Source organism: Neodiprion virginianus, chromosome 1 (assembly GCF_021901495.1).
Source record: "Neodiprion virginianus isolate iyNeoVirg1 chromosome 1, iyNeoVirg1.1, whole genome shotgun sequence".
NCBI lineage: Eukaryota > Metazoa > Arthropoda > Insecta > Hymenoptera > Diprionidae > Neodiprion > Neodiprion virginianus.
This window is the reverse complement of record NC_060877.1, coordinates 32,043,862-32,061,497: the sequence shown is the minus strand read 5'-3', so window position 1 is coordinate 32,061,497 and position 17,636 is coordinate 32,043,862. Positions and strand designations below refer to the sequence as shown.

At 34.2% G+C, this 17,636-nt stretch overlaps 1 protein-coding gene across 5 annotated transcripts; it reads left to right on the top strand.

The window, feature by feature from the left end:
- Positions 1 to 174: 174 nt before the first annotated feature.
- Positions 175 to 15,536, top strand: LOC124296782 (peptidyl-prolyl cis-trans isomerase G-like). 5 transcript variants are annotated; one of them, XM_046747145.1, is made up of 12 exons: positions 175 to 361; positions 2,497 to 2,595; positions 3,619 to 3,725; positions 8,132 to 8,212; positions 9,179 to 9,344; positions 12,739 to 12,792; positions 12,905 to 12,991; positions 13,309 to 13,362; positions 13,479 to 13,592; positions 13,759 to 13,849; positions 14,107 to 14,317; positions 14,482 to 15,536. In XM_046747145.1, exons 2-12 carry the CDS (start codon positions 2,498 to 2,500, stop codon positions 14,487 to 14,489), a joined length of 1,071 nt encoding a protein of 356 aa, XP_046603101.1. In that variant the 5' UTR covers positions 175 to 361; position 2,497; the 3' UTR covers positions 14,490 to 15,536. The 5 variants fall into 5 exon arrangements, with proteins under 5 accessions (XP_046603101.1, XP_046603094.1, XP_046603107.1 ...); XM_046747138.1 differs by having other exon boundaries at positions 2,298 to 2,595; XM_046747151.1 differs by lacking the exon at positions 13,309 to 13,362 and having other exon boundaries at positions 177 to 361; positions 2,298 to 2,595.
- Positions 15,537 to 17,636: the final 2,100 nt, after the last annotated feature.

Below are 17,636 nucleotides of genomic sequence, written 5' to 3'. Positions count from 1 at the left end.
TCGTTCTAAATATTATCGAACTTCATTCAGTGAAAAATAAAACACGCCCTAGCGTTTCAACGCTGACAGAACGTGGACATTCCAGACATTCGAATTTCAAATCTGCCTCTATTTTGTAGCGCCATCTAGTGTTTGAAGCATTTGGCAACGTCGCGGCGGCAACACCGTTCGCTACGCATTTCATTGGCATTGTTGATTTTTTAGCTGTACGCAACTACGGTACGCATGACGCCAAGGGGTGTAGACAGGGTAAATTCTGAATAAAATTCGCCCTGCCGAATCCCGCGAACCCCGACGATTGCGGCCATTACGACAGCAGTATTGATTGGGTACGGAGAACCAACAACCGGGCACGAATATTGTGAGTATCGCATTTACTTTGAATTTCAAGTTCTTATAGCCTGTTGAATCGGGTTCATTATTTATATTAGTGTTTGCGAATCGTGATTCCACGTATATTATCAGTTTGTAAGCGTCGTATCTCATGCGATAATCTAGTTCTACGCGCCAAAGTTGTTTACGAGGTATTCCATGCCAACTGAGAGGACATTTTCCCTGACCCCCGCCAATTTGCTTAATTATTTCTTATGTGATTTTATAACATAAAAAAAGCACTCACCATCATTTCAGATTTTTCGTCCCAACCATTCATTTTTAAAAAATATTACAAACTCTTTTATGGTCCTAAAATAAACGCCATTACCTATTTTTTTTTTTTACAAAAATTCACATAATTTGTGGGTCCAAAAAACAAACATTTTCAGCCATAGTTCAGAGTGGAGAATTGATTTTTCATGTATTCTTTAAATATTTTTTTAGGGGAATAATTTTTCTTATTTTGTATGCATTTGCCAAACTAATGGATTTTTTCGATTTAACAATTATGTATAATCGAAATAGTTAGAATGCTCAATTTTTCTTTTAATTTTTCTCGAATCAATTCTCCACTCTGAACTATGGCTCAAAATGTTTGTTTTGGGACCCAGAAATTATGTGAGTTTTTGTAAAAAAATAAAAAATGGCGTTTCTTCTAGCACCATAAAAGAGTTTGTAATATTTTTTAAAAAAGAATGGTTGGGATGAAAAATCTGAGTGCTTCTTTTAGGTTGTAAAATCATATAAAAAATAATTAAGCAAATTGGCGGGGGTTAGGGAAAATGTCCTCTCAGTTGGCATGGAATACCTCCATACATACAATAATTTTAATCAGCTGTAAGTGCTCTTGAACATTTCAAGATCGGATTAATTTTGGTGCAGAAAAATGTTGCTAAAATTTCAGTATGCTGTGTGCATAGGCATTTCATATGGTAATTTCTAGTTGGAAATACGGATCAGGTTTTTTTTTTTTACGTTTTAACCTGTATTTTCAAGGCCGGGCAAACTTTGCTTTGCTAAACTTGGTTTGCGGCGTTGTTTTGCACTCTGAGTTCAGAATTGAACCCCTGTGTGCAATAAATACTTGACTCAAATTAAGTTTTGAACAATGAAGTAGTAAAAATGATGATCTTATGGGCGTTGTTGTGATAACAAAGGATAAGACATTGTTGTCAAAACAAAAAACGATCGAATTTTTCCACTGAAACACCTGTACATCGGTCAACAATTACTTCATTCATGTTTCATTACCTAAAACTTGACTCGTGTTAAGTTCTTGTTGCACTTTGAGCTCAGAAGTAACGTGCAAATCGCTATCTACAGTTACATGTTAAGAACAGGTCATACAGTAGCGTATCGTTTTTATTTAAAATGCCTTAATCTACTCATTTTGTTGTTTTAATAATTGGCTCTTCTGTTATTGTTTGATTTTACAATGCTCTATAAAACAATTTAACGCCGTCCTCAAAATCAGTTTTAAAAAAAACTAACATTCTTATAGTAAAATACTGTTGCTAATCTGTTTACAAGAAATTTCACGAAGTTGAACGTAACTCGTCGCCAAATGGAAATCATGAGGTCACCCCTACAATTTACCACATTTTTCCCATATAATGTAAGGAAAATGTGTTCTATGCTGTTTCGTAGATTAAGTGCAGAACATTGCGATAAGTGAATTGATACCTCGCAAATGTTCGTCGCTAATAAAAAGTTACGCATGTATATTTATAATAAGTTTAAAATTTTCATTCCTATGCTGTCAAACTTTATAATCATTTAACTAATTTAATTCTATTGCCTGAGCGATGTGAAAAAGATTTTGATTGTTAGCTATTAATCATAAATAATATCATAATAAATAACAACTGTCGTCGTTACTATTGAAAAATTAAATGCATTCAATCTTACATTTTTATACTTAGATACGACCGTGGCGAACCCACGTCAATCTGGGTCTCCAACCCTTGACCAAATAAAAGCGATATCAAGATATAAATCTCTTCCATTTGAACTGGCAATAGAAAAAATTCATAAAAGACTTAAATGGCAAAAAGAGCAGAGAATACAAGCGGAACATGAGAAACGGAAAAAGAAAATGATAGAACTTCATAATCTCAATAGAATGGCAGATGATAAAAACAGTGACCGTAAATTCCAAGATCGTCAACCTAAACACCATAGTCCGGTACCAGGAACTTCCGCTGAGACATCATCCAGAGAGTAAGTTAAATCTATTACCTTGAAATATTCACCATATTTGATTCGCGACTTGAAACTACAATACCATCGACCGTGAGTAAGATTACCATAGTAATAACTAACACGACTGTTTGTTGTTATAGCTATGAGATTATTAATTAATTTGAAAGTACAAATCATTTTGTCGTAAACTGTTCTCAAAACTCAATATTGCAAATTCAAGTAGACTTACCATTATATACTGCTCATGAAGTGAAGTTTTTATTCTTAAACACCATTCACTCTTCAAACACAATTTTTTTATACATGTATTTCAAATGTGTTTCTTAACATATCGCATGCCTAAAACAAAACTATTTCTGTTCAAATTGCGGTACCTTTGCTTGTACAGATGGGTGATAAGCTGTGTGCCAGATTGCTCGCATTTACTTTCATGTTATAAGGGACAACCCGTATATGAATAAAATAAATAAAATTGAAGTATAAATGATATTACATCAGTTTTTATGGCAGTTTTGAAACAACGAGTTTTTTTAGCTGTCACAGTATGATTTTGGGCTATGTTTTGCGGTATGTTGAAAACATAGTAATAAATTCGAGATAGATATCTAACCGGACGATTCTATAATTCAGTTATTTAGTTCAGGTATACGGTTGAGACGAATCTTTATTCTCCAGCACAAAATACTCAAAAATTTTGTACAAAATGGAACACAATTCAACGATCAGTTTTCTGGCTTTCATTCATCATTTCAAATTACAAAAATTACCTTCATACTTCTAAAGAAACTGGAATAATCAGTGTTCATATTTGCGTTGAACCTTTTAGTTGTTTCATGGAATGAGCCACTTTTCGATACTCTGTGTAAGGAATACCATGGTATTTACAAATCTGTACAAGTTTCTCTGCATCCGATGTTGTCAATTTGACTCATCTTCTCCCTATATGTACTGATATTAATATGCTTATAAAGAACAATATTTAAGATCGTAACTCTGTTGCACATAAAGCGTATCTTATGGAAGTATTAACATTTTGTTCAGATACCAACACCGCGATTCAAGAAAACTCTCTTGGAGATCGACGGCTACAGAGAAAGAGATCAAATTATTCGATACTATCCGCAAATTAGAAGATCGAGCAGGTCCAGGTAATGGTAACTCCCACTTTGGTCTCCTTCTCAAGAAACAGGTGCACCATTTGAATGGCAATAGAATTGATCCCGGCAACATTTGAAGATGAAGGAGCTACACGAAGATTTTGATTCTACAACTTATCTTGTCATTGCAAAACTATCATATATACTTCTTACGTTATCAATCACGTAACTCAGGTTTTCAATATAATACAAAAATTCTTATGGATGGAAGCGAAGACAACGACAGAAAAACTAGAATTAACACAATGGGATTTTACACTGGACCTAAATTCGTTAGTAGCATACAATTTCCATGTAAAATATTAACTTTCAGCAATAGGTCAACAACCTGGAGATCACTACCTGCAGCAATGTCATCTTTTGAAGATTATCACCTCGTCAACAGTATCGACGCGGTATCAACTCATCATCAGCAACGACAAGTGTACTACAACAGAAGATACAGAAATATTTCCTTTGCCACTATTCAAATGCATGTAAATTAATAGATTTTTAACTTACCTAGGTGTGGTTGAACAAGCCATCGGAGGATGAAGATCCATGTGATCACATAGAAAGATGTAAGATCATTTTTCTTATTATCTGGTAATATTTAACTTGATGTCTCTGCTGCTAACTAAAGTTTTTGCTTGAAAAATGAAGCTGATTCGTAAAATAACTATTCTCTTCAAAAATTACACAAAATAAGAGCACCTATTTTCAAATTTAACTTTTTCACGTGACAGTACATTTGAACAACCAATTTTGTTTCTATAAAAGTTCGCATTTAGTGCATGCACAGTTTTTTAATGTAATTTGATATCATGAGAAAATGCAATATTGTTGTTTACGCGATTAGTCTTTTTATCCATACTGCAGTTGCGTCACGTTGAAATTCTTTATGTTCAAATTTTGCACATTCATTACTCTTCTAACAATGCTCGGAAACCTAACACCCAAGCATATCAAAACCTTGTCATCATCAGGAAGATCTTATTCAATCAATAAAAGGATTGATTAAAACTCTACCCCTGAAGATCCTGGAACTAAAACCAACCATGATAATTAAAAAAAAAAAAAAGTAAATAAGCATTCGCTGTTTCATAAACAATAACTCGATCACGAAATTGTTTGCATGGTAAAAAAAATTTCTGAAGTAGTCATATTGTTGGAGAAATAATCTGTAAGTTGGTCCTATTTTATCACGTTATATCACATCTTTGTTCTTAAACCCATACATTCTCAAATGTTGTTCATTTTTTAAAAGTCAACCACAATTTAAATCCAACTTTTCTCGTCACGTTACATGAACCTCTGTGTTTGAAACATTTTCCACTGAATAGTAGTGCATGTGAATAAAGTTTTGCTTTTCGATTTTTGTTTACTTGTACATCATTTTTGTAACACCGCGAAATTACTAAAATTAATATTTGTAAATGCGATGCTGTGCGCGTAAAAAATAAATTATACAATCTAATACAAAAAATCATCAACTGGAGGAATCAACACCCGAAGATTGCGAAGTAAGAAGACCATCAAGACCATCAAGTGCAAAATATTCCAAAACCAAATCAATAATCTTCTTTCCAATATTATTTTATCTCTTCTGAAGACTCCAGTCGAGTCAGATCTTTTTTTTAAATATTGTGTGACAGTCAAATTTGATCCAAGCACAATTGCACATTATATATATTTTTTGTTACACTTAAATACGGTAATCTCTTTTCATGTCTCATGCACAATTTCAATTTCTTGTGATATGTGTCAATAGCAAGTAACTATTCCATTTAACTTCATTAATATTCATTTTAAAAAGTGCAATGATCAAAAATTAAAAAATTATCGATTGAGGCATCCTACAATTGGACATCATTATACAACTGGGATATTGAACAACAAAATCATCCGGAAGATTAAACAACATCATCAGGAGGATTAAGGGGACCTTGCGGTCTAGCGGGTGAGAATTTGACTGCTTTTCGAAATTTTTTTTTTTTTTTTTTTTTTTTTTTTTATGAAAGAAATGAACAATGTTATTTAAATTTTGTAGGTATGTTTTATTACTTATAAATTTCACAAAAATGGAAATTAAAAAAAAAATAAAATTTTCTCATTATCTTAAAAATGGCGCTGAATTCGTCCCTTCGAAAAAAGTTGACCTTGCTGCTGTTAATTGATTTGGTTCTTCCACTTATACGAAATCAAAAAATTATTATGAGTATATCTATCTCAGGAACTAAAATAAAAAATAATAAAATAAAATGGCGTATTGTCAAAATTAGAAGTCGGAAAACAGATTGATTTTGACAATGTTTTGTTTATAAAAAAAATATAAATATTTGATGGAAAATTTTCGTTTTAGTCCCTGCGATAGCTGCTAGTGTACTTAATAACATATTTTAATTTGAGATGAATCGGTCGAGTAGTTTTTTTTAATAGATCAGCATAAGACAGAAAAAAGTAGTTTTGAGATAAACGCGTTTAAAATTTCAAATGAGTATTTTCTCCAAAAAATTAGATTTAAACGTGTACTCACATTACGGGGATAATTACTTAAATAAGTAAGTTAACTCTCAAAACTAAAATATTTTCACTACAACTCGGGTAGACAACTCAGGTAGCAGCTGCTTTTCTACGAACAATAGAACTATTCACTGAGCCCACAGACCCTTCTACTTACTTTCGCCGACCTTCAATGGGCTGTAAAACTTGAAATACTGTGAATATCATTACCAAATTTTCACAGTATATTCTTAAGATACTATACTTTCGAAATATTGGAAGAAAAAAAATCCACCTTTTGAAAATTCTATACCGCAAGGTCCCCTTAAACAGCATCATCAGAAGGATTAAACAACATCATCGGGAAGATTAAACAACATCATCAGGAAGATTAAACAGCATCATCAGAAGGATTAAACAACATCATCAGGAAGATTAAACATCATCAGGAGGATTAAACAGCATCATCAGAAGGATTAAACAACATCATCAGGAAGATTAAATAAACCACAATTTTCAAATCAATATTTACCAGTGAATTGTTTGTTTGTCTTTAATACTGTCGTGTCTTGAAAACAAAATATTCAATTTTATTTCAATACTCTTGAACTCTGTAGAAATCTTGCATGCATTGAAAATCTTTTCCATCTAAATTAATTATTTGAACCGTTTCCATCGAGTTTACTGTTTTCCACTCAATTTTTTATTCGTGATGATATCTAAAATTTAACCACGGTACCTAAACTGTGTGCAATTTAAATGCAATAGAATGGATTCTACAAGGTTGCATCATCGAAGATTCAAAATCAGCACGGAATTGAAGCGGAAAATTTACTTTCGAATGAAAATTTGAAAGTGAATCAGGCGACTGTGAAAATAATATTTACCAAATCATAAATTACAATAATGAATACAAAATGCTATTGAATTTAATTTTAACTGCCACCGATTTAACAAGTAACATGTAATTTTTAGATAGGTATTGTTTTTTCAGGTTCATTAATCGTATATTTAGATATTGTGTTTGCTAGAAATCTCATCTATTAGTGGTATTACTATATTTTAAATACACGACCTTAAATCTTCTTATAATTCAGCGAAGTAATGGATTCAGATGGTAAAATTGTGATGAGTGTTTATTTCGTAAAATTTTCTTAAAATTCATCAGTGCAGCAATTTTAATCACGAAGAAATAATCGAGAGAAAATACACTATGGTCTTGATAATCATATTCACCACGTATTTAAAAAACAAAAAAAGAGAAAAGATCCACCTAAATCTTACCAAAATTGACTACTAGCATGACCATTTTTCAGTTCATATTTGAAAATACATTGAGAATTAAAATTACAAAATAATATTCGATTAACCACGAATAATATTTCATTTCGATAATTTCCGAATAACCACACTACTGGAAGTTTATCAATTGCAAGCCATGAATCAGCGTCCAAGATTATCAGTAACGAGATATTTGCTCTGAAAAAATTAAAACTCGATGCAAAGGTAATTTTCTCCTCCAGAAAAAGAGCCTCCCAAGCTCGTCGAGCTATCTAGCTTTTATCGATCAGACTATGAATTATAAGTCTTGGATTTTCATTCGAAAAATACTTGCTCGATACTTTGAGTGATGGTTAATCCTTGAAAAATACTGACTTACTCATGAACTTCCAGCTTATCTCTTCAATTGAATTTCAGTAAGAATCAATAAACATTCTGATTCAGTAAATACAAAGTAAAACTTCACATGGCTTACAATTATTTCTATCTAACCAGAACAATGCATAAAAATCTATTTGGTGACTACTTGAATTGGCTGTCGCGTATGTTACATGCTTCTGCTTATGTATTTTTATCTTACACAAAATCCAATCAACCCTAAACGGTATTTTAACATCGATTCGTCATCGCCTCAGGACGAAGACCTCACCGACCTGAAGAACATAGAGCCAGCCGAAGTCACACGGAGACAAGGCGATCCGAATCTGACCGAAGAGGTATGCAAATAATTTCATCTTACCTCTAATCAAATCAGTCTTTGTGGAAATATAAATTGTAGAAAATTATATTGCTTGCGTACCAGTGCATGAGCATCTTGATGGGTCATCTGTAAATTATGTGAAGTTATTTTCCAAGATTTCTAACGCCCCCCTTTTTTCTCCAAACAATTCCATAAAACATAAAATGGTGTGAATAATTTACTGTGTGCATTCTTGGAATGAAAGTGACATATTAGTTAATGAACGATGACGGTAATTGATTTTAAAAATATGGTCTAATATCGGCAAAAAACGAACTGAGTTGTTAACTTCTTTTGTAATTCTCTTACACGTTCAACTACTTGCAACTTTTGTAATTTGTAATTAAGAAAAATCAATTACTAATCATTGTTGCGATTTATACCCATAATTAGGTATGTATATGAAGAGAATTCAAATACACGCCAATCCTGTTGGTACGACAAATAAATGTTATAAGAATGAAAAATAGAAAAAATTTTATTGAATTTTCTTCGTATGGGTATAGACATGAATTACAATCGCAATGAGTTACCCATTTCAAAAGTAATTTGTAACCAATTTTATTTTATTTGCCCTTTACAAAAGTTCTTTATAAATTATTTTTCTTTTTAATGAGATGTGATAAAAGTAATCCATAATCAGAGTATTTTTCAATAAAATTTTTTTACTACAATGCCGAAGAAAGGCGTAAACAGAACACTGACGAAGATGCAACAAATTTGTCGACAATTTAAAAAAAAGATTGCCCAAGATATAGTCCTAATCTCCTCTTCCAAACCACAACACCATAAAATGTGTAATTTATTGACAGCCCTTAATCAAAATCTGAATAGATGCATGCAATGTAATTAAATTCATGATATAATATTCTTGTTCGTCTCTGTTGTTCACTGAAACAAAAAACATGAATTTGTTATTTGGTATATTCATCATTATTTATAGGAGGTCACTACAGCAGTGAAGATCATACTCGCTCAAGAGATTCTCATCGGCATGCTCGTAGCCGCAGTCACAATAATGTTGGCTCTCATGAGGCCCGGCAAAGAAGAACACGGAGCCCTAGCCCACGGCCTGATTATTCGAGACGTAGAACAGATGACCGTGACCGGTAAGTATTCATCAAATAGGTTTGCAAATTAGTTTAGAACGTATCTATTGAATAGAACATACATTTATTTCTAGTTAAAGAACTTGATTTAGTTACCATGCATAGAGTATAAGCTATGAAAAATGAAGTTTTTATTGTTGAGCATCTAATTCGCACAGGTATGCTTTGAAAACGTATAAAGAAATGTATTTGTTTCCGAATAACTTGTTCACGTAATTATTCAACCAAGTAATCATTCTTGGCATGCTTTGCATGCCACATGGAATATGAATTCTACTTTACTAAGCATTGTATATAAATGTAAGTTGAAAGTAATAGCTGCAGGAAATTATTCTTCTATTTCTTCGGATTAGTTCAATTTTTATGTTGAAAACAAAAACTAGACAGGATATCTTTGTAGAGTGTAATAATCAAATATATTCACGATACTTTTTGAATAATTTTTGTTTTTCTCGATTTTAAAAAAATTGTCTAAATTACGTTTAAATGGCATTATTTGTATGCTCTGTTTCGTATGAAATGAAGTTTATCATTCAACAGTAGTGTTAGAAATCAAATCCTGGTATATGAGGTATTCAAGATAACACTAAATTAACAATACGAAAAGAATATTCTATTTTACGATAAGAATTACTTGTGTTTGAATACAACAATCCAAACTTCATTAAAAAACAATAATCAAGAATTCATGGATTTTTTGAGAACGAACATTTTTTTATCGTAAAAAATCTGTGAAAAAGAACACAGTTTTTATTTACCTGTTTTCTTTTTTTCTTCTTCCATTTTATTCTCCACAATTGTATTACGATATAATTATTTATAGATTAATTAAAAAAAATATAATATCTTCCACCGGTGGTCTGCAGGAACAGAGTCAAAGACTCGATAGAATATGTAATACATATAAACCACAAAAATAAAAACAGAACAGGTTTTTCATTCAGCAAATACGTCAGTACTGTAAGCAACTGTAATTATCAATCATTATTTCGTCCCGAAAATTAAAAAAACAGAGCTTGGACAGATTAAATCTAATTCATTGCACACATACTTATAAACAGTATGTTCATTGAGACGCACTAATGCTTCGCACATTTATACGTACACTTAACACAACTAACTTACAAAAAGAAAAAAGAAAAAAACGCTGGCAGATATTTACCAGTATATGAATATCTTCCCCGTAACGTTACATTATATATAACGACCAAAACATTTCACTCGTGCCAAATGTAGCTATAATGTACCGTTTATTTTTTGTTACTAAATTATGTCTTGTTTTAGCCTTACTAACGCTTCAGTTGGTTCACACGATGTCACACTTTTTCCCTGGAATATGCTAAGCTTGCCCATAAGCACACCATGTCTCTGCTTACAGTTGTATCTTTAACTGTCACGCTTTGACGGATTTATCCAATGCTTATTGTACGCACGATTTAGCATCAAAAGACGGATCGCAGAAGAAGGGTAACTCACTTCTATTTGATAAAATGCTGCTCTGCAGCTATATCGAAGGTTCAGGTAAATCATTCCAAATATAGTGGATTCATTCTTTGTGTGTGAATTCGAGAGGTACAATAATTTAATAGATATATTTGTGCGTAATATATACACGTAAGTATAATCACACGTTTTCTCACAAATCAATTTCAGCTCGCAGTTTATAAGTAACGTTGTATAAATACACATTTTCATTACAGCTTATGAATACTTGTAAAATGAATTGTTTCAATTAGTATGGCTTGAGCAATATATGTATGTATCCGTCCATACGTACATACTTATACGTATCCAATCATAAGCTGTTCTTGTATAACTCGGCAAGCCATTTTGTCGGCATTAAAATTATTCCACAGGTTAGATGCAGAGCAAACAGCTTAGCGCGATACATCTGTTTCTACCGCATCCTCGCCGAGTTCTCCTTCGCCGCGATATTACCGCGTCGGGAATACGTACGCGCGCGTTATAATATCGCGGTGAAGAAAGAAATAAAAATTTACGTATATACTTACTACCGGGTCACGCTGCTGAGCGTACCGCGCGTAATTTTGAAGTGTACTATACATGCGGTATGCTTCACGGCTACGCACGGTGCGCTTAGAAAAATGACTTATTAATGGGTGTACGCGTATTATATCTCATTCGTACTCGTCACCTTGCGTGAGCGTACTACGCGCGATACCGGAGTATCAATATACTGTACAAATGTATGGGGGAATCCTGTGTGGCTGTTCAGTCATTATGGGAACACATGGTTGAAAAATTAACCTACATGGACATATATGATGCGTAATACATACATGTATGTGTGTGTCTCCAGAAAAACCCTGGTATTGTCTTCGTTCCAGCTTGAGAACCTTGGTTATGTACATATATAAATATATGTGCACCATAAATCTTTGAATTTCTATTGCTCTTACGTTTACTTACCAATGGATCAAGAATTGAATTTTTTTGTGCATATTATATCACGCGTTTACAGGACTGCTCGAAATGCAGTAACTATTTACAGCATGAGGTAGCAAAAAATGATGGTTTAAACAATTATTCTATCATGTTACCACGCTTGTAACTTGTTATTGTATCAACACGAGTTGATACCAACGAAAACTCCGTTCAATATGTTTATATTTATTTTTGTTAGGAATGTTATAATAATGGACAACTATTCCAAATGGTTTAATTTCTAAGTTACAAAACTCGTATGTTGTATAGGCGTAATTGAAATATCTCCATGATTAGGCGACGCTTTTATTGAATAAGAAATTAATATTCATTACGGCGACAATTCGAAACTAACAATAGTTTTATGATTTCTAATTTTTATTCCTGTTCCCGTATTCATGCTACGAAAAATTTTTTCGTCTATATGAAATAATGCCTAGTGCACACACCCACAGCATAACAAATTTAGCTAATAAGAGTAATGCGCAAATATGTACTGATAGTGTATAGTACGAAGAAAAGTATTGCGAGTTATAAATATAAATTGTAATGCAGGTATTTAATATGGATAAAATCATTGCATGAATGAAAATATGGATAAAAGTATTGCAAGTGTTAAATATGGATAAAAGTATCGTAAATATCAGATATATTCATGGTAATTTACATACTAACTATGGATAATCGTATTGCTATAATAAATATGGATAAAAGTATTGCAAGCAATTAATATGGATAATAGTATTGCAATATTCAATACAGTAACGTAAAGCATACCAAAAGCTAAACTTATCACATAAGCTTAGGAATTTTAAAAATATTAATATACTTATTTTAGTTTTTTATAAGAATAATAATACGCTTTTATTTATTTTCACGAAGCGGTATAAAGTACATGTTTCACCCACTGTAGCGAACTACGTTGTTCTTAATTCTTTGATATTTTTAGAGAACCACGCAGACCATCATCTACCTCAGGACATCGCTCTGACCAACGTAATCCGTAAGTCACATTACGAACACCAATAGAATTATATTCTGAGATAAACCATCCAGTTTTATGGAGTTATGAGAAACGATTTTTAAAAATCGTTAGTATTCATTACACATTACAGACAATCCCGTTCGGCAACTGGATCACAGGGGATTATGAAACGAGAACAGGACCAATCGCCATCGTCTGATGAAGAGTCGCCGACAAGGTCTGATTTTATTTCTTCAAATTTGAATACTTTTTGTCTAGCATTATCATCGAAATTTCCGCAGTCGTTTCAAATCAACAATGAAATTGAATAAACTCCACGAAATAAGGAGATGTTTTAGAATTTCAGTATTCACCACCATTTTTCATTCGAGGATTAGAAAGGTGTATTAAATATATCTCGTTGATACGAATAAATGCATGAAGTCTTACAATGTATTTAAGATTTAATTTTCATTTATTTGAGGACTATGTTTGAAGCACATACTTTATAAGTTATATCAAATTTTATCGTGCTCAATACGTCTACATCTTTAGATTCAACGAGAGAGGTATTCGTAATAGGAGTCCTATCCGCGAGAGACATGACAGGTTTTTATTTTTCTTGTTATATTTTGTTATCATCTCAAGCTCGTTGGTTTCAACATAATCATTCGAAAAAAACATATCAAGAAATCAAAACATGTATTTTGTATCTCAAAAAATAGGGAAACTGAAGAAGCAGCTGACCAGGAACTTTATCGTCAACGACGCCAACAACCATCGCCCACCCCAGATGACTCTCTCCCGGGGGCTTCAAAAGTGGTGGTTTTATGTCCAGAGTTAGATTTTTTTGTGTACTTCTCTTTTGGCATCACACACTTGTTCTAAGCGAACGTTATAGAAAAAAAACAGTAACGTAGTAAAGATAAGAGTTATTCTTAAGAAATCTGAAACAACTAAACATGATTCGTTATTTTTCTCATTCTATGTATGCATATTCAACAGGTCTATGCCCACGTTACCAGCTTGGATAAGATCATTGGGAGAGCAGTTTGTATGCGTTGTGACTCCAGATGACCAAGCACGACGGCAACTGGTAAAATATACAATTCTTCTTTTGTTCATTTATTTACTAGTATTTGTTTTGGCGATAGTAAACAATTTGAAATCTAGAAACTGTTCGATATTTCAACATGTAATATAGTCAGAACAGTATTGAAGTAACGCAGGAGTGTAAGACCGTAGACAAAAGTTCAACAAAACTGCGACCTTCAATAATTTTTCTTGTGTGCCATCTTCGTGCAACTCGATTAATAGACACAAGTAAATTTTTCACGCTTAAATCTCTTGCAGCGAAACCCGCCTCCTCCGCCACAATATCCGCGACGTCCAATACAACCCTTGGGACATCCATTTCCATATTTTAGCACCTACGCAAACGATGAATGGGACGACCGCCGAATACGATACCCATACCCCCCATACAGAGGACCCTCAATGGGGGCACCTAGAGGACGTGGAGGATGGTACAGACAGGGGGAACGTAGAGGACGTGGAGGAAGCAGTATGTAAATTTTGTATACAATGTAAATTCACGTGATACAGTATTTGTACCATACCGGAATAACTATAGTATTATATATGTATGTATATATATATTTTTTTTTTCAACTGCCGATTAGTTTTCCGCTAACCAAATAATCTATGAACAAATTCTTTTTTCCCCAGATTACTAATGGGTTGGATGTCAATGAAGGGAAATTATTATTTATCATTTTATATAGAACAGGATGCCAGGGCGAAAAATTTCCCCCAGCAAAACCAATTGCTAAAGGAGACACCCGCCACTGAACAACCAAAATAGTACTGCTGAGAAGAAGAACTTGGATATTTTTATAACCGTTGATCTCATACGTAGTCTTTGGTATTTACTTGCGTGGTCGATATTTTGCAATATGTATTCAAAATTTTTTATTTTTCAAAGTAATTGTCGTATACTTGATCATAAACGTTTCTTTCTTCCAAAACGAACAGTTGAAGCGATAATATTTACCACAGTAATAACACTTGCTGATACAAACATTGATGTGCCATATAATATGATTTCATAATAATCAGATTCTTTTCCTTATTATTTGACATGCGATACCATTGACGAAATATGAATTTCAGCTATTCACCTATTGTCTATTATTAATTACTTAACACATTGTATGCTTTATAAAAATTATAAATTTTTGCATTTTTAAAATGTAACATGTACAACATGAATCGTAATAGATGTAGAATTGACACATTTCAATAATTAATTACATTGGGGTAAGATAAATTTCACTTTTTTGTTGGGATCATTTTACTAATTACCAATCGATTAATAACGGACCGTAGCACGTAGCGTGCGAGGGTGCGGAGCGGGAGGATCCGAGTTCCAATCCAAAGCCTGTCCGACGACCTAAGCGGCAACTCGCAAGAATTGTAAGATGTGTCCACGGCGTTCAGGCGCTGTATCGACGAGCTGGGGCTAGAATTCGGTTCCGGCTACACCCGGACAAGGTTTTCTGCAGTTTTCCTTGTCCCTTGCGCGAATGCGGGTGTTTCTATTTAACATTGTAAGACGGTCTGCAGACGCATAATGGTGTTCCCTAACTTATATTATATTGAACACTTTAAATACCTTGGGAATATAATCTATCGGGTATTGCGGGATGGAGTAGTCATTATTATTGTACAAGTCAAATGTAACACGCTTAACTCAAATATACGCTTCACAACGGGAACCAAAATTTTAGTAGTAAATACATGGTATGTAGTTACTGTGTAAATTGTAATAATGTATATTTCCTAATCATTGTCGCCTTAGGCCCTCATTATTCGGCATCTCATTTTCCATGATTATGAATTATTGAGGTACTCAATAATTAGAACATCCACCTTAGATTTATAATGCAAACTTTGAACCGCAAACGTACATTACCCATTTAATTGACCATGTTTGTAACTTATAAGTCAATGTGACTGAAAAAAATTGAACTGAGAGTCGAGAATCAAAGAGCAGCTCGCCCCGAGTAACGCTTGTGAACAACAAGTTCTCCGAAAAAAACGACGCAGCTCAAACTTAGTCCGGTAATATGAAAATAGAAAATCCCTCGCAGATGCGGTATGGTGATAGGAGATACAATTTTGTCGTAGATTCTTGTATAACTCGAATTACGAGTGTACCAAGAGAGCCAGTAGTTGTTCAGGCCCCCCTGAATTGCTTGCCACGCATAACGCCGCAAAGGAATTGCAAAAGGTGATCCACGTCTCGTGAAGATTGGAACGTGAAATGTGAAGGCTTTTTCCGTCAACAAACGAAGCGGTTCCTTGCGATAACCTGCGAAGATGAAAGGAATTTGTTTGGACGAATTCGATGACTAGGTTTACTCCGGACAACATAAGCCGGTAATTTTTATAACTATTAAACGACGTACATACTGGCAAAATTACTGTTGTATGCGTAGACTGATGAGGTGAAAACCCCGGTAGCTCCTTGTTTTTTTAAAAAGATACTCCTGGCCTCGCTTGTCGACCAGATCTCAAATTTATTGTAAATCTCCATCATTACAGGGTCCGATTCGTCGTGATAGGACTCCCGATGAAATTTCCCACCACCAAAACGCATGCCGTTGGCAAGTAACTCTTCGAAAGTGTTAATAATGCCTATTTCGTTCGGAGTGGTGAGAAAACTGACCAACCCGCTGTTGTACGACACGGTTATCAAGTAAGAGTAAAACATCCACATTCCAAATAAACTTCTGCCGTAATTGCTTCGCGGCGATGGTCTACCGATGCCCAAAAACATTCCGAAGACGTCGAGTATTCCCAGTTTATCTGAGGCGATTTTTCGCCCGCAACATCGGTTCGCCACTATGATTAAAACGCAAAATACCGCAAAGGTCCATTGCGCAAATTTCCACACTGGGATCGATAATGGCCAAACGAAATTCTTCCAGGGAAGCTCGAAACCACCACTAATATAGCCAAAAGCGAGCGACTCTTGCATGTACGCGGAAGTCGGATCAAGAATTTGCAGTTGACAAAGTACTGGAATGTTTCCGGAGAACCAGAAAAGTGACTTGCCCTCTCCTATCTATAGACGAAAAGTAGTACAGATTTCTTTTTACTTTCTGTGGGCAAACGTAATTGGAGTAAGTATTCGTTAATTTACCTCATCCACAAGCAAAATCCAAGTGTCCACTTCGTACCGTAATAAATTTAGCTTCATGTTCATTTTTTCGGCAATGATGGTCATGAGTTGACCGCCAACGCCACCTAATACCATTTTTCCTGTTCTAGCAAATTCGATTCGAAGATGAAGCTGCGTGGCGTTTTCTACAATGGCTGAAAAATTCTGGACGCAATCGTGAATGTCCAACATCTTCTCTGGAAATAATTCAGCTCCGTATGCGAAGCCATTTTGCCTCCAGATATCTAAAACTTGGAGATCTCCCACTTCGCAGTTTCTGACAAACGGAAAGTATGTCATGACCATAACGTCTTCCTTGCAAGGCACCAAATAAACGACGCGAGTCTTATCCAAGCTCCACATCGCTGCCGGGATTTCCACCGAAGCCTTTCTAATGTCATCCAAATTTGCAAAGTTCTCCGCCACGACAATCACGTACTTTGCACGACAGTCCATTCCTCGGATGTCGATTAATTCCAAAGTTTCGGTCAGGCTATCAAAGCTGTTCGTGAACAGAACCACGTCCGAAAAACCTGTCAAGGTAATCCTTTTATTTCCAAAGTACAGCTTCCAGCCAACGTTTAGATCTCGATTGAAGAAATCATTTGCCAGTTTATCCATCTCGTCGGATATTATTACCAAATCTTGACCCGCCCAT